Consider the following 22,210-nt stretch of genomic DNA (forward strand, 5'->3'; position numbering starts at 1 on the left):
TTACGGTCGAGTGAAATCGTGCATTCCGTTTGGCGGCCCTCTTACCGATTGCGCACTACCGCAGCTGGAGTTAGTTTTTTAGCGCCTTAAAATTAACGTGTTACACTTTTGTTTTACGTGTAATAAATCAGAGTTTGCCATTACTGTGAAAAGCCCAGTATATGTAACAGAAATTGGCAGTGTTAAAAGTAAAATCAGCCGAAAATAAAATTGTGCAGGTAAATTGTATTTTGGAAATATATATTGATGGTATTTAATAAAAAGCTGGGATGTAAGTGGAATATCACACTAAGACTGAAACATGTTGTGGAAGTTAAATCTACAAATATCAGCATACAGGTAAGATAAAGTTGTTTTATTGTATTTTGTACTCTATTTAACTATTTTAAACTTTATAAAAATCCGACCCATAGAGTCCACAGATAACCTTGTGTAAAATATTTGTAAAGATTCAGTTACATTCTATTTCACAGTGACAATGGCTGATGTGTTTGAGGATTTGCTTGCTGCCTTGGATGAGGACTCTTCAAAAGTGCCTCTTCAACATGGTGATTTGCAAACACATCACCAGGGACTCCATTTATCACAAGCAGGGTTGCAGGACAATGTGTCTTTCAATTCTATGCAGCCAACCAATGGTGTGGATTTGCTTTCTGCAGGGCCAAGTCAACAAAATATTGCAGGTTTGATCATATCTGTTGTTTATATATATATATAGTTGGCTAGTTAAACCACTTTTGCTTGTACCTAAAGAGTGTTTTGTAGGATTTGTTTTGAAAAAAACTAAGCATATTTGTCTAAACACATTTCATGTTTATTAAATGAATTGTTGAAACAGTGATTTGTGTAAAGATAAAAGTTGTTTGTATCTTTTTGTATTTGCAAAGTGTGTTATATTGTTTGCATTGTTGTTTTTGATAAGATGGAGCATTATTTAAACTGGAATACATTTATTCATGAAACTCTCTGTAGGTGGTATTGGAGGCTTGACCAGTCACTCCCATCTACCAAATCAGCCAATACAAGATGCCTTTTCACATCAAGCTCCAGTTGAATCAGCACCAAGTCTTGGAATGCAGGGTGGCAGTAGTTTGGGAAGTTTGTTTTTGTCAACTGTTGATGAAATGTTGTCAAGTGAAAAAACTACTCCCATGGAGTTTGCACCTCCAACCACCAAAGCCCCACCACCCAAAGCATCAAGATCAAAGGCAAAAAAACCTGCCCAGAGAAAACTTGAAAAGCCCACACAAATGGCACCTAATGAAGCTGTCAACACTCAGGTAAACTTACATCTCAATATGCAATGTTCTGTTGAATGTGTTGAAACTTACTTTTGATAATGGCACCCCACCAAGCACCAATGATTTCTTAGTTCTTGTTGATTCATAAATGCAAATTTTAATAGCAAGCACTTTGTTACTACAAACTTTTTTCTTTAACATACGTATCTTTTTGTTGTTTCTTTTTTTTTTCTGGAACTATGTTTATTAGAAGTAATGCACAACTTTGTTTATCAAAAGAGCTTAAGGCAGTGGCTCCCAACCGGGGAGGAATTCCTCCCTAGGGAGGAATTTTATGAAATCAGGGGAGGAATTTCATAAAAACTGCAAAAAAAATTTCATTGGATCGAAATGTTACAAAATATTTTTGCGTATACATTAGGGATAGCCATTATAATTTGGAACTGGTTCACATTTGAAACCAGTTGGTTGCAAAGGATTCTTAAATGGACATCCCTAATTATAAGGTCTTTTGTATATTCGGCCGCCTGCAACGTTTTAGGCGCTTAAATTAATCGATTATTGTCGTAACAAAGTCCATTGTTTTGACATTTTTGTTTTTGACAATCTGGCTGTTGCTTAAAAACTGAACAGTCAACAGTAAACAGTATGTGTAATGAAACTAGATTCTTAGTTCCATATCATTGCCTTGTGCAGATTTTAGCTGTTGCCTAAGTTTTAGTCAACTAGCATTATTTAAGAGACACGAGTAGTAAAAACAAACTGCTCCGCATATACAACTATTTTCAGAGCGCAAACCAGAGCAAGTTTCGCATTGAGTAGTAATGTGAAATTAATTGGTATTTCAAGTTGATTTTGTATGTTACATTTGTTTTTAATCGTATGGGGAGGAATGAATAGTTCGAAAATTGGGAACCACTGGCTTAAGGTATATTTTACATAGGCATGTGCAGATTTGATGAATTTATGCAATAGGTACAACCACTGCTTTTTGTCAGCAACTTTGTATGAACCATAACTGTTGTTGTAGGTGTCTGTAGTGTACTCTGTGGTAATATCTACTTGTTTTCGATTATATACCTTAGTTCAGTGATTTTAAACAGAGCCATAATTTTCAGAAGTGCAACAAGCTTTCTCTACAGTTTATTATGGCCTTTTTGAACTTTTCTTGTTGACATTGGACAACTATCATTATTAGCTACACTGGAAAAAAAGGTTAAACCTAACATTTAGACACAAAATTGTTTCTTTGAAAACAGACTGCAATTAGAATGATCCACAAAGATAACTAGAAATTAGCGAGTTGTCCAAGTCTATCTACAGCTTTCAAAGACAATGTGTATTTGTGTTGATGCAAAATGTTTATTTCTTCTCTGTGATATCTGATACACCTCAATTCTTAGTGTTTTTCATACTATTTGGTGCTATGTAGCACCGCCAACTATGAACCTGTTGCTACATTTGAACAGATTGGTTCAAATATGCAACAACAAATGCAGGGAATTCATCAAACCACCAGCTACAAACAATCGCCTGCAACTGTTCAACATTATAGAGGAGTGCAAGCCAACAACAATTTTACCACACCTAACAGGCCTCCATCAAATTCTGCAGCTGTCCCAGACAGTCACTACATGGGTATGTCATGTTTATTTATTTTTGTTCTACCTACTGCAACATTTCCTTGAACTTGTATAAAGCCATAAACAAGTGTTAAACAAGAAGTGTTTAACCATTTTCAATGCTTTATCCACACACAGACTAGAAAAATCTGTTATGTCATATAATTAATTATAACAAGCAAGTCTATCAGTTCTGTTTCTCTATCATGATAACGTACTTTGACTTTATTGTAATGCATAAATCAAATATATAGTTAAAAAATGTTTCTCTATGTAGTTTTTACAAGGGTCTGGACCAGGGGTGGGGAACCTTTTTGTTTGTGAAGGCCGCTAAACGGTTTATCGACACTCGTTCAGGCCGCACAGACTATTTCTCAGGCTAAGGACAGTGGCATTCAAACTTTTTGACTTACAGAATGGTTAATGTGCTATTGGACTTACGGTCCAAGCTAAATAAAATTCGTCACTACATTTCCACCCTCACTACAACATTCAGGATTTTATTAACATGGAAACTCGCTTGTTTATCAATATCAATCTAAGAGCAGCTTGTGACATCACAGACGAGTTTAATACATTCGATTATGCGCAAACAATTGTTCTTTTTGCAACACAAGTAAGATTGTAGAACCTTGGTCTCTTGGCAGTTCTACGGATATCGCTTTGTGTACCAGTACGCAAACATTTGGCTCTAGTTTCAAAACCGCTGCCCTAGGAACAATCAGATAGTAATGTGGCATAAAATTAAAATAATGTACGTTTTTGTCTAGTTTTTAGCGCCTGGTGCAGTGTGTATTATCAACATCCTAAATTGTATTCTGACATCGAAGGCCGCACTTAGTGCCCTAAACGGCTGCATGTGGCCTTTAGGCCGCAGGTTTCCCACCCCTGGTCTGGACTATCTTGACTGTCTCTAACTCTATCTTGACTGTGGGTACTAGAGTTAGAGAAAGAACATTTTATATTTTGTGTATTTTTACATACATTTGTAATTCAAGATTTTGCATTTCTGTAGTGTTTAAAGGTGAATATTTTAAATCTTTTCTAAAATCAATATTTTTATCAGACAAATTTATGTAATAACCTTTTACAATATTATTTTAATTGTTTAGTCTGTAGTACCAAGTGAAAGTGAAAGGTTTATCATGTTATAAATATATGTATTTTTTGTAATTTTTTCGTAATTATGCTTTTGCATGTGTCACACATGACCGAAACATACATGGCTAAATCTGTTACTTTTTAGCTGCTGCAGCCCCGTCTCCTGAAGCTTACTCTCGGACAGTTTATCGACAAACTGGAACACCACTTGCTAGACCGCATTCAAATGCCTCCAGTGATGGCAATATCTATATGACGAACATGCCACAACCAAGTCCATCCGGGTCTTTGGATTCTCAGTACGGACCCAGGACACCTATGTCCAACAACCCACTTACCCCGCAGTCTGTGCAACAGCCAAAGACTCCACAATCCAACCAGTCCATGTTATCACAAGGAAATTTGACTGGTCCAGCTACCCCCATAAATCAGCCACAACACACAGCTTCTATTATGCCTGATACTGGATTCGTGGAGGGTTTGGGACTAACATCGCCACCCCCACCCCTTATTCCAGATGACCAATCCCACTTGCAGTATTTAAATACCCCTAGTGGACAGCCTGATGCATCATCTGCAGAGCTGAGTTTGTTGGATGAATTGCCTACACCAATAAAGCAGCAGTTTGGCCTTGAAGGTGTGTAATGGGGGTGCTTTGTTATTTAGGTCAAATGTTTTCTTTTGTTAAATGTAATTGAGCTTACAGTATTAATTCAAACATGTGGTAAATATACTTCTGTTGGTAAAGAATAGTTTGGTTGATTAATCCAACAGCCAGGTTCAGTTGTAAAGTGAGAGATTAGGAACATGCCTAGTCTTTGTGAATTTTGCAAAAATAGTTCAACAGCTGCACATATGATACCTTGTAGGCCGAAACAGTGTGCACTGTCTGCCGCTTAATCCAGTTTGGATTGAGAAATTTTCAAAACAATTGTGGCAAAATACACCAAACTACATTTAAATCCAAACTCTCTTCTTGACTGTACTATGTTATGGCAACAGATAAACTTTGCCTCAGAAAAAGAAGCACACATAAACATACATTAATTGTTTACCAATGCTGTTTAGGAGATGGTTCAGTATCTTCAAACATGCAGCAAAACAACTGGTTGAACCAATTCACAAATGTTCCAGCTCAGTACTCAAATCTCCACAACCAAGGAGACAACTTGCTGCAAACCACAAATGTGAATAGTGGAATGACTGCCAACATGCAACAGACTGTGTTCCAGCCAAATCAATACAGTACCCAGTCAATCTATTCTACATTTCCCAACAATTCCATGGCAATTTCTGGTGGCATTGGTCAGCAAAATTCCTATGTGTTATCAATTCCAGCTCAGTCAGAATGTTTAACTCAAACCCAAAGCCAGCTTTTGGAAAGTCTCTCCGGTTTGGGAAAATCAAAACCAGGATTAAAAGCTCCAACAACCACCTTAAGTGACACACAAGATTTGGGACTTGTCAGTCAGTTTGATTCATCCATTGTTCATGGGGCACCTGGAATGTTTGCAGGGAACCAAGGAGGCAGTGGGAAAATAGCCAGTGTAAGCAGCAAATCAAATACTGTGCTTGACATGCTAAGCACTGCTCAAAGTGGGATAAAACAAGTGAGTGTTGTCATTAACGCGATAGATACTCAGATAATTTTTGCATTTGTTTGGTCTGTACATATGCTGCCTGACCTAAAAAATATACATACCGATAGTTTTGCTTTCTTTTTTCTGTTTTGCTTTGACAAGAATTATTGTCATGTTAAACATTATGGTACATCAGCCCTATTTCCACAGCATATGTCCAATACCTATGAAGCTATCAGCCCTGTGAGCGACTTTGCAAGTTCCCCTATGGGCAAAGAGACTGTCGCTGATTCAAGAAACAGAAATAACCAAAATGTCTACAGTATGGACAGGTGGTTTGCTTATATTTGAATTAATCAGTAAACATGGTAATAGCTTTACTTCTACCTGATTAATACTACATGGATACAAAACGAAATACCTAAAAGTGACTTGGTCCAGTTCTATTGACACTATAGACCAGGGGTGTCCAACCCGTGGCCCGCAGGAAGGTTTTGAGTGGCCCGCGTAGTATTTTTTGAAATGACTCATATTGGCAACTTAATCGCCTACGTAATTTATGGCGAACTTTCATTCCGAAAAGTTGACATTTATTGTTTGCTTTATTTCTTTGTTAATGGAGTACAACTGTTCAAGTTACTTTTATTGCGTCACAGTGCGCATTGTTACGCATCACAATTTTTGCATTGTAACGTCACAATCGGACTCGTGTCTGAAGAGTCCATCAGTAATGTTTCTTGGTTCATTGACATACATCTGGTATCAGAGACTCGCACAAAACGCATTTAGCAATGAATTATCTTCAGCACTCTGCAGTGATATAGATTATGCCAAACAGAAAACAAAAAGCAAGCAACGCTAACAGAACTTTCCAAGAAAAGTTGACACGTGACTTTAAATCTCCTGTAAGATCAGTAATTTCTGACAGCCAAATGGAAAAATCGCTTCGCATTGCTCCATCGTCCATCTCATCGAATATTGCCAAACTTGTTAGAGAAAATCCGTGAAATGTCGACGTGTGGGAAAAACTTTGTTGACTTAACTATAACTTGGTGTGTTTATTGTTACTATAACTGTACACGAGGATAATACACATTTCTAAGATTAGAATTTCGGTGTAAGGATTTTAATTAGAAATTATTAGACAGCTATTTCTAAGATTCCAAATTAACAGTAACACTCAAGTGGCCCGCGCAATCATTCGTAAACTGAATGTGGCCCTTTGGCCAAAAAGGTTGGACACCCCTGCTATAGACTCTACTGCAGAGCCTTAAATGTTTTGCATTCAATTTTTCATCTTGACAACAATTATGGTGTAAACATTTAGAGATCTTGTGTTTGTGTAAAATGTAACCTGCCTTACCAGCAATTAGTTGACATTTGATGTTCTGTAAAGCTGATGTATCTTGGTTCTGTAAAGCTGATGTACTCTTGGTCTGAATTACAATATATATATATACGAACTTGTAAATAACTTTTTGAATGTTTCTAAAGATATGAACAAAATAAAATAATGATAGACTCCTTCAGCAACATGTATTTTTATGAATGTTCACACTTCAAGGACGTGCGTTCACGTCAAATTTACATTTAACAACATGTGTAATTATCATAACTGCCGAACATATAGGGTGGACTATGTTTAACTTGTCTTTGTATGCAGACAAGGATACGGGTTCACATCTAACATGGATACCACGCAAAGTCAAGTCCCAGTGGGCCTACAGGAACCGGATAAACCAAAAGTGGGGCCCTTGGCAAGACGGCGGAGTGCCAGTGCTGAAAGAAAAACAACCACAATCGTGCCCAAACCCCAACCAAAGGAAAAAGAAACTCCAGCGGATTTTAACTTCGATGATTTTGGCTTTGATGAAGAACCCACGATAAAACTGCCCAGTCAGCGAGCCGGCGGGTCAATCGAGGTGTCAAAGAAGGTAGCGCCCGCACCGGAACCGGTAAACCCAGTCCTGAAAATGCACCGAGAAGATTACGCCGATCAGTCTGTGTACGATTCTGTGCAAGAACTGGCCGCTTTACAGCAGAAACAGAAGTCGTTAATGAAGGCGCTGGCTTCAAGGAACGTGAACACTTCACCGCAAAAACCTACCTGGGGTCGTGTTGCAACAACCACCATGACGGTGACCGCAGCCGCCTCGCAGGTTCAGTCAGTCGCGTCGCAGCCCAAACCAGTGAAGCAACCGCCGCGAAAGCCTCAAAAACCACATAACGTGATGATCACACAAAGCCCTAGTCAACCAGCAAGAGGTCAAACCGCCAAGGCTCAAAAACCTCAGCCACCCAGCGTCGCATCAACGGCGGCAGATATTTTTGCCACTTTCGGTATAACATCAACAGCAGTTGCTTCGTCCCACCAACCACAGAGCTACACGTCATCTACATCGTTACCTGGCGACACTTTTAATTTTGCTACAGGAGCTTCGCAAAAACCCAGTAGTTCTTTTTCAACGGTGACTGGTCCAACTCGCCAAAACTTAGAAGCGGGCAACAGGACGACGTCCTCATTTCCGAAGGAAAATTTAAACTTTTCTTCTGCCCAGGCTGGAAAATCAATTTCTGCTCCTCGTACAACAGCTGCTGGAAATCGTCAGCATTTCGGTTTAGATCAAGGCAGCGTGTCCGTAACAAACGAGAGTTTAAACCAAAATTTTGGAACGTCTCAAAATACAACCTTGTTGACAGGCACAACGATGCCATTTGTAAGCGACAACTTTGCCTATCCCACCGGCCCTGACCCCCAAACCGTCACTGCAAATACAAAATCAACCAGTCATCAAAGTTTAGGCTTAACACGAAGTACAGCTTCGTCTCTGCCAAGCCAAAATGTAAACTTTTTGCCAGACACAAGCTTGAAATCTAACAGTACTAATGCCGCTGTTGTGCAACATCAGATCTTCGGCTCAGCTCCGAATACGTTTACCTCCTTCCAGAGCGAAAATCTGTTTGCACCAGACGGACGAATAACAAGCAACAAGGCGCATGTGGAAAAGCCTGTTTCGAATCGTCAAAGTTCTGGATCAACACAAAATTCCGGTTCTTCATTCAAGAGCGAAACTGTAAAGCTTTCTTCCAACCCTGACATGAAAACTAGCACCGTTGCTTTATCCACGGCTTTGGTAGGTCGCCAATCCTTCGAATCAGCTCAAAGTAGGATGTCTTCGTTTCCAACAGACAACTTGAATTATACTTCTGGTTCCAGTTCGCAAGCTCTTCAAAAGTCTACTCCTAATCGTCAAAGTGCGACAACAGTTCCAAGTACAGCAATGACAGCAATGTCAATGAGCAGTTTTAGTTTCCCTTCTGGAGGTGGACCTGGCTCCAACGCCTCCTATTCTTTTGCAGGCAGCACTAATCAACAAAATTTCAGCTCGCATCAGCAACGGTCTTTGTCGGACAACCGAAGTAAGACACAATCACCAAAAACCACAACGACAGTTTCCATTCCTGCTGCAACCACCAACTATTATAACACAACCTTGCCTTGTGCTTGCTCATCATTTGACAGTTCTCTAACAAACACTATAACATCACTAAGCACAATCAATCAGCAACAGCTTTCAACTGCAGTATCCTCTCAAAGACCAACGGTTACCGGTGTTGGCTCAAGTCAAGCTGATGTGTTTTTTCAGTCGTCCACTCAAAAATTGCCAACTATACCTGAAAAACAAAATGCAACCCCATCGTCAAGCACAAACGTTAACTTGAACATTTTTGGTGCTACAGGCCAGTCAATGTACCAGCAGGTGGCTGACGCGAATGCTCGTACCGCAGTTCCTAAACAGTTTACCGAGAAGCAAGCGACCCCAGCCGTTTCGGCACCAGTTTATAGCAGCTCAATCCAACCTGGTGCTGCTTCTACTAAGCCTACTTTCCCCAGGGAAAAGCAACGGTTGAGTTCAGATGGGACGAAAGGTGGACGCGGAAGAAAGGCATCAAGCGAAAAGTCGAAGAAATCATCTGCTGCCAGTCAACTTACACAGGCAGCTCGCAGACACGACAAGATCGAAGCATCACCCGAGCTGTTGTCCAACTTCGAAATGTTTATCAACCAGGCAGCGAGCAATGCAAGCAAGTCTAAGATTAAACCGAGAAAGGAAAAACCTACCCCAACTGAGCCCCCTTTTGAGCCTCCGGTGACTAAAACGTCTAAAACAGCACCAACTACAAAGTCAAATGAATCCCCAGCGTACTTACAGCAGCCCGCAGTGACCTCAAGTTCCGTTGATAATTTTTTTGCCAAGTCACAAACTACAATATTTTCGTCATCCAAAACTGTGCCACAACCGACTAAATCGTCATCGAACCCGTTTTTGGCCGACCTTTTGTCCGAAATGGGGTCGGCTAGTACTGAACTTCAGCGAAGTAAATTAGACTACACGCAACCAGGCCACACAAAGAACAAAGACCAACAGTCTACACAACCTCCAAAGTACGAACAACCTGGGAAACCAACTGAAAAAGCGTTGCATGTAAGCCAGGAGCGTTTCCCAAAGGATTCCTTTTCTGCTTTTTCAAAGGAGAGTTTGGAAATTGCGAAGAAGACTTCCAGTAAAGCCCCGAGTCAAAGCCCAATAGAAAGTATCCAGCAGAAACCAGCGACACCCAATATACCTACGTCAAATCCGCCACAGTTCCAGACTCCATTCACAACTGTGTACAGTTCTGCCCCGCACACCATAATGTACTCAGCTGGGTCAATACAGTCGCACCCGGCACAGACGTTAAGTTCAGGATCTCAGCCATCCACATCGTCCATCACAACTACTACATCCTCGAAGCATTACAGCTCAGCCAATATTGCTCCTCCAAGTTCCGTTACCACGAGTCGTGCCCATCCTTCAGCGTTTAACGGCTCAAATGTCCAAAACGTATACCCTCACTATGGCAGCGGCGTTCATTTCCCCGGCAGCCAGTCCAAAGAGCAGAGGGATATGGCAGCATTTGCTTCGCTTGCATCGCAACCGTTCCAACCCGGGATGTTTCCGCCAATCGGCGGTCACATCACCCCTGATCCCGCTGCTGTAAACCAATCACTCGAGTTCTTGCGCATGGCGCATCAACACATGGGCGGCATACGGGGATTGACACCGAGCCAGTCGGCTGAGATATTTCTTGGTTCACTCAATCCCGCTTTGAGTGGTCCCTTGCCCACCTACCAACAAGCTGTTACGTCCACACAAGCTCAAAGCGCCTTCAGTTCACAACCACCAGTAAGCAGTTCCGCCAGTTTGTCATCCAAGGCCGGCAAGGAAGCAAGTCCGACACCGCCGCTTGCCAAAGAACCGCAGCTTCCTGCGTTTAGCGAATTTCTTACAAAAGACGTTTCTACCGCAGTCAAAGATCCCATCGTTCCGACTCCACCACCAACGGCGTTTAAGACCCACGAAACCCCAGTCTCAAGTTCAGCCCAAGGCCCGAGCGTTTCCCGCACCTCCACTCCCTCTGTTCCTGCGCCAATCCTCAGTACAGAGCCAAAGCTAACTTCAGACAAGCAGGACTCTACTTTAGCTGTTGCCAGTGGAAACTCAATCTTACGTGATAAGACCTACCATGGACCCAAGAAGCGACATATTCTGCAGAAATACAGCCAGCAGCATCAAACTCCAACGCCAATTGTTGCTTCTGCTCCAGCAAAGTCCAATACACAGCCATTGCGCGGTGATATTATCCCAAGTCACGAAACTCCTCTTGATTTTAGGACTTCTGTTCCTGGCAGTCAAACCAACAAAACTACAAAAACGGATAAGGCAACAGTTGCTCCGCAGCAAAAGGAACCTGTTTCGGCAATCGTTACGATGGGTAAAAGTGCACCAAAGAGTAACAGTTCAACTACGGCGCCTGCAAATGTTACGACCGGCAAAAATACACCGAAAAGTACCAGCTCAGCACCGGCGAAGGACGGAAAATCGGGTCATATATTTTCTCTCTTTGATTCACTGTTGCAAGAAGCATCAGAATCGGCCGCTGATAGCTTGAAGAACGTACAAAGCAAAAAGCAGGACAAGACTGCATCGGCGCAACCGACTACAACCAAAGCACCCGTGGCTGCTACCTTAACTGCCACTTCCACTACAACAACGCAGTCCACAATAAAAAGCATTTCGAATAAGGTGAACAATAGCAAAGCGACTTCTCGTAGTCCGGCGACATTCCCCTTTAAACGCCGACACGTACATCACAAAGCCAGCGACTCACAGTCTGCATCTGCTGCAGCATCCCCTGTACGGGTTACCGAAAGTACTAAGTCCACTTCTGTTGTAACCTTAACCCAGTCTACAACGAAACCAACACAGGCTACCACAGTTTCTACTCCTACCACAGCTGTATCAACTGCGGAGCCAAGCAAAACGACCGAGGTGGTGCCAGTAAGCCAAGACAAACCTTTGGGCATCAAGGTGCGCATTACAGCATTTCGTTCTGCCGCTGGCGAGGTTATCCACCATGCGTCGATGGTCGGTGGCGTTCCTCCGCCGTTGACCGACGAAGCTGTAGACTCAGACCGCTCGAGCAGAAGTAGAAAAAAGCACAAGAAACATAAAAAGCGTCATAAACGCAGTCGTCGCACTTCGTCCAGCGAATCTGAAGCCTCCATTGCTCCGACGACCAAGCCAACCTTTCCACTTGAGGGCACTAGCGGCCTCCCGCAACCCGAACTACCTTTACCAGATGAGCTTGTGCTTCCATCTCGGCCCCTGTTTGTACCGTCAAGCAACGACTCCGACGTTGGTAGCGTCTCCTCAGCGACAAGCAAGCGCAAGAAGAAATCAGCGAAATCGTCGCAACCGGCAGCAAAGCGCATACGCACTAACAGTGCTGGCCTGGACAGTGATTTTGAACCTGTAAAAAAGCGAGGCCGACCACCAAAGAGCTCTAACCCTATGCGCTATAAGCCCAAGAGCACTACAACTTCTGCGCCTGTAAACGATCCAATTTCAAGTGCTCAAATGTCGTTCAACCGAACACCGGGCAAAACTCCAATGTACATGCATGCAGGATCGAAGCAGACTGTTACAAGTGTTGGTGGTGTCCATTCCGTACCGACCATACAATTGGTTCCACGTACTACTACAAAAACCACTACCAAACCAACAGGTCTTACTGTGGTTTCGCCTAATCAGGACGCAGCAAAGGTTCTGAGTGTCAAACTCAGCGTTGCACCCACCAAAACTGTACAAGCCCAGATTATGACTAAGACAACCCTTGGAGGAGTGCGATATATTTTGCAAACGACGTCGCCTGGAAGTGCTGTGTCTGGGGCTCCTAGGGTGATCATACCGAAACTTGCTTCTCCGCCATTCTCAGTTGGCAAAGCGACAGTTTTTACTGTTTCCTCTACCGGAACTCGCGTATCTATCGCTTCAGCGGCACAAGTACCTCAATCCAGTCAGCCCAGTGGACTTGTTTCGCCCAATCGCCCTATTGTAGTAAAACGAGTTCCAATTACTTTACTGCCAAAGTCCACAACATCTCCTATCATGGTTACATCCACGACGCTTTCAGTTTCAAAATCCACGAGAGCGATCTCAACCGATACCTTGCCGACATCGGTGGTGTCGGCCTCTGTCGCCAAGATTGTGGTGCCATCAACTGCTGGAATTGCCCAGAAAAGCATTGCTCCTAAGACACCTTTGAAATCGGTATTGGCGCCGATTTTAACCGAGGCTTTGAAATCTGGGGCCAAGAGCAAGGGTTCAAGCGAGAGTTTGTTCCAGGTGTGTTGCTATTGGTATTTTAATAATCTGTTATAATAACATGGAATGCTCATGGCTTGCACAAATATTAGTCAAAGGGCACTCTAGAATAGTTAGATAACATCTAGAAAATCGAACGCTATTCTGTTTTCTTTTTTCCTCTTAAAAGTTTTCCTTTTTACCATAATTTGTGCTGCACTTGCAAGCCCGGAGAAGCGTTTTTGCCACTTTACTTAATTGTACAAGCTATACATCTCGCATTTTAGACTGCCTTCTCCAAGCTGATCAGCAGCCCTAACCCTCTTGCCAAGTATGTACCCCCGCCTTTGCCCCAGAGACTTTTACCCACCGGACCCCTACCTGACACCCATCGTTGCTTCGAATGTGGCGACACGTTTCTGCTGCAATCAAGTCTGATGCATCATTACGAAAGAAGAAGCATATTTGTCAAGGTAGTACATAACACATGGCACACTTCAAGGCACACAGGCTTTAAGAAACTATAGTAGTTATAGTAACACAGGCTTTAACAAACTATGAGTGCTTGTAAGCAAGTATATTTTTTTCTGTTCGGTTTTTGCTACTTTGGTTTTCAATGGTCCATAATTGAAAATAAAGATTGTTTGTGTGCTACTTTCTTATAGAGTCAATTGTACTGAAAAAATTTTTGTCGTGGATAAAAACCTTATTAAATACTTCCAAGCGTGTTTCGGTTTCTTCGCTGTAATTTTTACTTGGGCAGCTCTTAAAGATTAAAATGAACAATTGTTTCCCAGTTGTCTTTTATACCGACGATTTTTCGTAGGTGCGTTGCGTCCAATGCAAGAAGATGCTTGTCTTTTTCAACAAATGCGAAATATTACGTCACGCACGTGAACACAGCGATCGCGGTGACGTCATGCAGTTCAACGGTGCCAACTTGACCCCGATTCCACTGACCTTGTGTAAACCGCGCACTAAGGATTTTTTCCTTCGAGCCGCCGCAGAAAGAAGAAAATCATGCGAAGGTGCGAAGTCCAGCACCATGGTAAGTAAACATTTTTTTAAACGAAATGATGTGAACTGTCAGTTTGTTAATAATTGCCGAAAAAATAAACACACGTTTTTTTCGGTAACAGTTGTTTGTTCAAAGTTTTGATAACAGCAGCGTTTTTTTTCTTTTCAATTAATAAATCATTTTTTTTATCACACAAATATTTTAGCAAAGAAAACTTGAAGGCTGAAATAATCTCCACAATTTTTGGCATCTCTGACAATTTCAGTACCTGTCATGAACTTGTGATAGATAGGCTTACATTCAAGTTACTTTTTAGGTAGAAGTGTAAGGCCAAATAAATGGTTTATGCCAATTTTAGAACAACGCAAACTTTCTTGCTATAAAAATAGAAACAACTTTTGCACACATAACATGACTCTTGAGGATATGTGTTTTCACCAGATGCTATTTGCCAACTCGTGTTATAATGTTTTGCCAAGGATTTGGTTAGAATCTATACAGGCCTGTCTGTACACAATCCGTATGCAGATACAAAAACAAAATGCATTTACAAAGATAAGCCAAGCTACTTGTGAAAAATATCAAGTTATGCAAAATTCTTCGCCATAATGGCAGTCAGCGACGGGGCCAAATGGGCTTTACATGTCTCATCTCTCTAAAGCGAGGCCAATAAGTTACAAAGGCAAACATTTGCTCGCCAGGTTTGCACTGAATGTCAGTTCGTAGCTGATAAGCAATCTGTGATGGACGAACACTTTCAGCGGAGGAGCGCTGAATGGAGCTCTTGCGACATCTGCCGGTTGCATTTACACAACAATTGCGCATTTTCCGCCCACATGAGAATGCATAGACATGTCGCACCCCATACTTGTCCTGAATGTGGACAGACGTTCGATGGGTAAGATTCGTGTCAAAAGTTTCTCTATTAACGTTGCTGCCGTTTGCAAATATGCCTACACATATATGGACCCTCTAGTGTTTGCAAAAACAAATATGCTCTAAATTGCCAACAAACGTGCATAAACCTAGTTGTATGTTGGTGACAACTATCGATTGTAATAATGTTAAGGTAGTACATCCGATTGCAGTCGTAAACAAGTTGAGAAAAAGTCCTTCTCGGTTTGAAAGTTTTTGCCTGTGTCCACATGTAAAATAAGTAACTTTTTAACTATGGTGATTTTTGTTTCTAATTAGGAACAAACGTCTTGCTAATGGCATATGCGTGAATATTTAAGCCGTATATTAAAAACGTGATAATTCATCATTTTTCTGCGGATAGAAACAAGTGAATATTAAACATAATTACAAAATCTGCATACATTTGTACTTTCCCAATATAACGTAGCTGAACAAATAACAGGATAGATCATGTACAAAAATGTTTTTTTTTAAACGGAAATAAATACAACGTTAACAATGGTATCTCAATCTTTGGCAGAACGGCGATGGATTTCAACCTCCATCTTCGTATGCAGTGCTTCCACCTCAGTCGAGTCTCGTGTTTCAAGTGTAAACTCTGTAATGTGACGTTTAACACCGACGACCAACTGCGAAATCACTTACGTGTAAGTACAACGAAAAATCCGCACAGAAATTCGTATTAGATTCCTTATTGATATTTTGTCTTTGTGCAGCAAAACCACGTCCAGTTGTTCTACAAATGCCGAGAGTGTCCAATGGCTTTCAAGACAACCCAGAACATCGCAAACCATCAAAGGTAACTGTTAACTTCAAATTTGTTACCAGCTGAATTTAATATTTGTTCTTATATTTATGCCTGACTGAGTTTCATGCACTTGCATAAACTTGCACTCATTCTGTTTAGTTACAGTTGATGTACAGTATTAGTTGACATATTATTTAAAAAAGGCAATAAATAAGTATGCAGTAAGCAAGTCACTTTTTGCGATTTTGATGGATATTTTCCAACTCCGGAACGAGTTTTCAACTCAAAATTTTGTGTCGACAGGACTGCACACAATCTAACCCCGGAACCGACCAACACTTTGAAAACCATCTACAAGTGTCCGTTGTGTGACACGGTTTTCACCGATTCCAGTCACTCCCAGCAGCTGTTTGTGCTCCACAAGCATTTAGACACACATATCAACCTCAATCGTATCACCGCATACAAGGTAAAATGCCTTCATGCAAATTTCCTCCCGATAAAAGCACGTTTATTTACACGGTATGTATGCAAATCAGAGGTCTGACTATGACCTCTGTACAATGAAGGCGCAGAGCGTTTTGCTGGAATTGCTTGATGTACTGTCACTTTAATTAAAACGGATTTGATTCATGACTGACTTATTTGTGCCATAATTTTACCCACTTTAGGGGCCTGACTCGGGCTTTATTTTTAAACATTTGCGTCGAGCTTATAATTTCAAGTTGGGGCCTCATTTTCTGACCCGCTAAGAACTCTGCACAGTGGTGTATTGTACATGACATTCATTGCACTTGGTATGGATTAACACTTTTCATATTTTTTAGTGTTACCTGTGTCACAAACTGTTCGAACAAAAATCTCTTCTGAGTGAACATCTGCAGAAAGAACATGACGTCAACTCGTTGCAAGAAGGCGCAGCTGCTGTTGCTACTGGCAACACTGACGACCCACCAGCCTGGAAAACCGGTAGGAAAAAGCTTCGAAGCGTAAAGTTCTTTGAACTTGGTTGAAAATTACCACAAACAATCGGTTTTTGTAGTGTTACCTCTTGTATGTTTTCCTTAAAACTTGATTATTTCACTTTTACTCGTATATTTCACTTATGTTTCACATAAAACGTTTGTCTTTAACTTTGATTAACTATTAGATTTAAATGCGCCAGTCGAAACGATAACTCCCAGCATTTTTATGTGTGAATTATGAAATGAGTTGTTATGGATTGAATGTACTTCACGCAGGCGAAAAACGGCGATCGAGCGACGGGAAAAGGACGAAAGTTGGGAAAAAGGTAAGATTAGGCACAACCTATAATGTTATCCAAGCTCATGCAGCTGCAAAATGTATTTTTGCAGTCGAAACACGACATCGAGAAACCAGCTGAGGACCCAAAGCTTAGTGCCCGAAGCACAGAGGAACATCGGTATAGAAAACTTGAAATAATATTGTTTCGCTTGAAATAATATTATTTTGGCCGTGTATTACATTTACCGACAAATATTATTTTTATGCAGATTGTTCAGCGAAAATGAGTACTCGGACGATTCCTTGTCGGGTGACGTCACCGGCAAATTACGTCATCCGTTTAAAATCAAAATAAAAGGTTTGTGAGTATTCAAGCAAGAAATTGACTTATATTCTTTGCGCTTGAATTATTGTAAAATTGTTTCCTAACACCCACATATCATCCATTGCAGTACTGATTCTTAACCTATAAGGGGTCATAAACACCTAAAAGAAATATTTCAACATTTTCTTGATGTAACTCCATTGTCAATTTTAGTTTAATGGCACCACTCTTCTGTGACGTCATGGTTTATACGTTTTGTGAAAAAAAGGGTAAATAAAATCATGTGGTTGTTTTCAGGCATAACGATTATTAACAAATCTGATGTATTGTTATGCAAATCATTTTTAGGCAAACCAGATGGTGAGCACACGCCATCAAAACTTCCACAAGAACAATCCGACTTTGTGTGGGACGAAGGGAAGCGAAAGTATCCGTGCATGGAGTGTGACAAGGTACACAAACAGGTTTTATAACATCTCGTCTGATCACTTCCGGGAATGTGGGTCAATTCTGGAGCACTTAAAACCATGCTTTGCTGTTTTGATGTTCTGTGGAAATTGTGCAAAAAACGTGCTTTGGTAAAAAAACAAATAAAAGTCGAGTTGCACTGAAAGATGTAAAACCTTCTCTCTTTTACTTTTAAATTTTTTTTAAAAGAATTTTAAAAGTGTTAACATGAAGTACTGGGCCAATTATGACATCACCTATCTGACATGTTCCTTTCCCCTAGAGTAGACAATGTTTTCTGTGAAGTGAATGTATATTCTTTGTTTACGTTTAATTGTCTTGAAGAACTTTTATTCTTTTTTAAAATTGCGGTATGGTCATAGACATTTTATTTATTGGCCACATATACTATATCTTTTTTCTAACGCAAGGTTTTTCACCCTTTGGTCAAGAAAGAGTGGTTGAACATATTCAAACTTTTGTTTTATGTGTTTTAGGTCTTTCAGTCTTCCCACAGTCGTGCAAGTCACGTACGTAGCATCCACCGTGGCATCCGTGCATCGTATTGCTGCCCGCACTGTCCTGTGGGGAACGTCAAATTTGCGAAAAGAATAACCCTCGTCAAACATCTCAATCGTGTAAGTTAAACAATACGCATCAAGCGACAAGTTCAGGTTTATGCAAATTAAGCCTGTTCCAGGGTTGAGCTGTTTATAAGGCAACGTATCTCTCGTAGGTGAATATCCGTATATCTACACCATAACACTTCATAATTTATGTTTTAGATACACAAGATTGAATATCCCAAAAAGGAAGACATCAAGATTATTCGAACTCACGTACCTCCCCTCTCATCTGCGCCTCCTAAGATCAGTCCTCCAAAAAGAAGTCCTGTATCTATTCCAAAGACGCCTGAATGTAAGTTGAACGTGTGAATTAAAAACTACGTTAGAAATTCTGCATTTTTTGTGGGTATACTTCTTAAAACGGGACACATTATAATTTGACTCTGTATTTTGGTTCCCTTCAGCTTGTCCATCCCATTTTTTTCAAATTTATCCATTAAATTGTTACTGAATTGGCATTAAACTCTCACATCTGGTGGATATTTTTATTAAAATGCAACATTTGTTTCATTGCACTCGAAAACCTCACTGGTTACCACTTTAGCTCCAAAACAGTAAATCGTTTTCATACGTAATCCAAACTAGCATTGGCCAATACACAAAGAAAATATTTCTTGAAACTTTGCAGTGTTATGCCTGATATCACGCAAATTTTTATTTTAGGCATTCGGAGGATAATTGTCGACCCTGCTGCTCCGTTACGACAACTTTTGTAACATGTTTTTCTATTTTCAGTCGAAGAACGTCGATTTCCTCGCAAAAAGATCACAACCCGAAATCCTATCCAAGCCCGAGCACGCCGTCTTGCTGCAGCGTCAGCACGCCACCAAGCGGCTAGAGGCGTCGTGGGCGGGGAAACTTACGAATCGGATGAGTCGTACGGCGAGGTGGATGAGAGATCAATTGAAGAGGGGTGGAATGTTCCAGACGAAATGGACGCCGAGGTATCGGTTCTTTGTTTAGTACAGGGTTAAAAGCTGATTTGGGATGCAAAACTTTTCGGAGTAGTACCTCAATTTTTCTCTCCAGTTGGTGCGTCTTACAATCGAGGGCGCTTACTTGTTTTGTCTGGTCGATATTATTTCTTCCTACCGTGTTTACCTCACAGGTTAACAGATGTTCTGCTGGGTGAAGTATTTTGCTTTACTAAGAAGGGTTGACATTTGGCAAATAGTTTTACAATGTAACCTCAGCAGAAGAGTTGATCTATATAGTATCTAATATCACAGTATGCGGCTTGTAATCGAGCATGGCTTACAATCAATTGAATGCGGAATGCATATTTGTTAAAAAATACATAAAGAGACCACCCTGGTTTAAACCCATAAAAGATCAGAGCTTTAAGAGCTGCACAGTCATTTCGCACCAAAAATACAGCAGCATTTACTTATGTCCAGGTATCGGATAACGAAGCAGAGATAGACGTGAGTTCGCTTCGGCTGCCTTCTATTTATACTTGCGTCAAGTGCGACTTTCAACACGAGGACAGAATCGTTTTTCAGGTAAGCGATTCGGTCTTGCTTTTACCCCTCACCTACAGTAGAAATTTGTGGCCAAAACTGGCGTAAATGTAAACTTTATGCTTGACAAGCGAAGTGTAGAAATAGAAATGAAATCCACGAATCGAGTAGAACTATGAGTCAGAGGCATGAATAATCGTTTACTACCGGTTGGTTACATCTAGTAGGCTCAAAGGGCCTAAAGCTGGAATGCGTAGGCCGTAGGGTTTCCTGTGCGCCCTTCGTTTCTAAACTATAATGTTGCAGTCCTAAATCTTCAAACTAAATCAACAAATGCACAAAAGTAATTATACCCACCTATATGTAAAAACGTCCCTTGAAGTGAAGAAACAAGTACAGGTTTTGTTAGACCTCCCGCACCGAGCCTTAGCAATGATACGCATCAATATTCAAATAAGCCTAAACCCTGGTGTTTCGCCGTCTATTACACACAGACAATGAATGACATACGCCAACCGAATCCCAGTCCAGACACTGCATGTACCCAGACTGCCAACTTCCTCATTCAACTATCGCCCACCCGTGATGCCTATAACACAGCATCGTTTATTAGAGCTAGCAAATCCATGTACACTCAATAGGAAAACACCACAGGCTCATAAAACCGGTATTTGTTGATGTATAGGATCATATTGTGGGGCACAGCAGCCAAACGATGGATTTAGCCACCAACGGGACGGCGGCTGCGCTTACGATGGTACAATGCACAGAGTGTGGCCTAAGCTTTGCCTCCACAGCCTCCCTGGACAAACACATGCACATTAAACACAAGGTAAGCATCCATAACAAGGTCATACCATGGTTATTGTGTAAACACTGTAGTAAGTGAACACTGTTAGTGGCTTGGCCTAAAGGGATGTTAAATGCTTATGCAATGAGACATTTTAACATTTATTGGTATTTGTGCTGAGAAAAGCCATTATAATTTACAGAAAATAAGTCATAGTGTTTCGACAATAAAAGTTTGGAGAATAGCGTTCATGAAATACCGTTCACATCTTGTGGTTCGAAGGAATGCACTCTACATGAATCAAAATTGCTTTATAAGTGTGGTACATCAAAGCGTTCAACTGATTTGCAGATTGTGTAAAATGCCAGCAACCTACAACAAGCCTTGTGTAAGGGATATCACTAAACCCTGTACCATGTTCCCAGATAAGACACCGGAAACTTCTAGAACGTTACGATGCACGCTTACGGGCTGAGAGACTGTCGTCGGGGCAGCGCGAAGTAGGAGACGCCGGTGATTCGTCAGGCAGCAATCTATCGGTTCCCAAGCTTCACAGATGCAAAGTCTGCTTTCGAAAGTTCGACACCGATACAGAATTGCGTACACACATGAGAACACACGGCCTTGCCTTTGTCAAGTCTAAAGCAAGCTAAAAATAGGCCTGATCGACATTTTAACCGCAATTCCTCAGCATTGTATGTTGGTATCTGTAAGCACACAGTATTAAAACGCTTGCCTTTACCCAGCGTGTTCTTTGTGCTATATGACTTGTTTTGTTTTCGTTTTAATTCGAAGACGATTTTGCTTTCAGACGTCAGATTTCGGAAAATTCTAGCCATTTCTGGGACAATGGCAGATGTTGTGTTGAGTGTCCAAACATATGTGCCCTGACTTGTTAAATATTGCCCTTATTTTTATTGTCGCCTATGGACGATCATTCTGCCTCTTGTGCTAAGTTTCAAACTAAGTATCGCATGTGCATTTATTGTCGCCGTAGTGTTGAAACGTTTGTTTCAGGTGCTGTAGTAGGAAGGCCATGATTGCGTTAATACATTTCGTATTGTACTTGCTACACACAGGTTTGGTTTGGGTGACCGCTAAGTAGTTTTAAGAGGCCGCAAGTGTTTCATTTAAATACCAAAAAATAGCCATATAAGCCAAGTCCAAATTTTGGGAAACCGCTCGAGAAATTTGGGGGACCGTTTCGGTCAGGGCTGTTTTAAATTGGGTCCCTAGTTTGTTGGGATTGAAAAAGTCTCAGAATTTGAACCATTATAAGCCAAAGTTGGAAGCAATTGCAAAAGGAAGTAAGGGTTCAAAATGGATCTTGCTGTAAGCAGGGTTTCCGCGGTTATGGAAAACCTAGAAAGGTTATGGAATTTAATTTTGTATTTTTAAATT

At 41.1% G+C, this 22,210-nt stretch overlaps 1 protein-coding gene across 1 annotated transcript; it reads left to right on the forward strand.

The window, feature by feature from the left end:
* Positions 1-272: 272 nt before the first annotated feature.
* LOC145213861 (uncharacterized) lies at positions 273-21,881 on the forward strand. The gene is made up of 25 exons (XM_080082270.1): positions 273-339; positions 474-683; positions 973-1,280; positions 2,711-2,879; positions 4,110-4,601; positions 5,033-5,574; positions 5,755-5,876; positions 7,208-13,274; positions 13,520-13,705; positions 14,059-14,280; positions 14,952-15,148; positions 15,689-15,815; positions 15,885-15,967; positions 16,220-16,385; positions 16,744-16,885; positions 17,158-17,207; positions 17,272-17,339; positions 17,431-17,519; positions 17,835-17,938; positions 18,431-18,571; positions 18,719-18,851; positions 19,295-19,503; positions 19,957-20,061; positions 20,705-20,851; positions 21,235-21,881. The coding sequence occupies exons 2-25, from the start codon at positions 479-481 to the stop codon at positions 21,460-21,462; spliced, it is 10,302 nt and encodes a 3,433-aa protein (XP_079938396.1). The 5' UTR covers positions 273-339; positions 474-478; the 3' UTR covers positions 21,463-21,881.
* The last annotated feature ends 329 nt before the right edge of the window (positions 21,882-22,210 follow it).

This window comes from Phallusia mammillata, chromosome 2 (genome assembly GCF_965637545.1).
Source record: "Phallusia mammillata chromosome 2, kaPhaMamm4.hap1.1, whole genome shotgun sequence".
In the NCBI taxonomy this organism is placed as follows: Eukaryota; Metazoa; Chordata; class Ascidiacea; order Phlebobranchia; family Ascidiidae; genus Phallusia; species Phallusia mammillata.

Excerpts from the sequence above, each read along its gene's own strand:
- LOC145213861 (XM_080082270.1), top strand. The coding sequence starts at position 479 with ATGGCTGATGTGTTTGAGGATTTGCTTGCTGCCTTGGATGAGGACTCT. Across the intron at positions 18,572-18,718 it reads TCGTCAAACATCTCAATCGT|ATACACAAGATTGAATATCC; the intron begins GTAAGTTAAACA and ends TTTATGTTTTAG. Across the intron at positions 20,062-20,704 it reads AGGACAGAATCGTTTTTCAG|GATCATATTGTGGGGCACAG; the intron begins GTAAGCGATTCG and ends GTTGATGTATAG.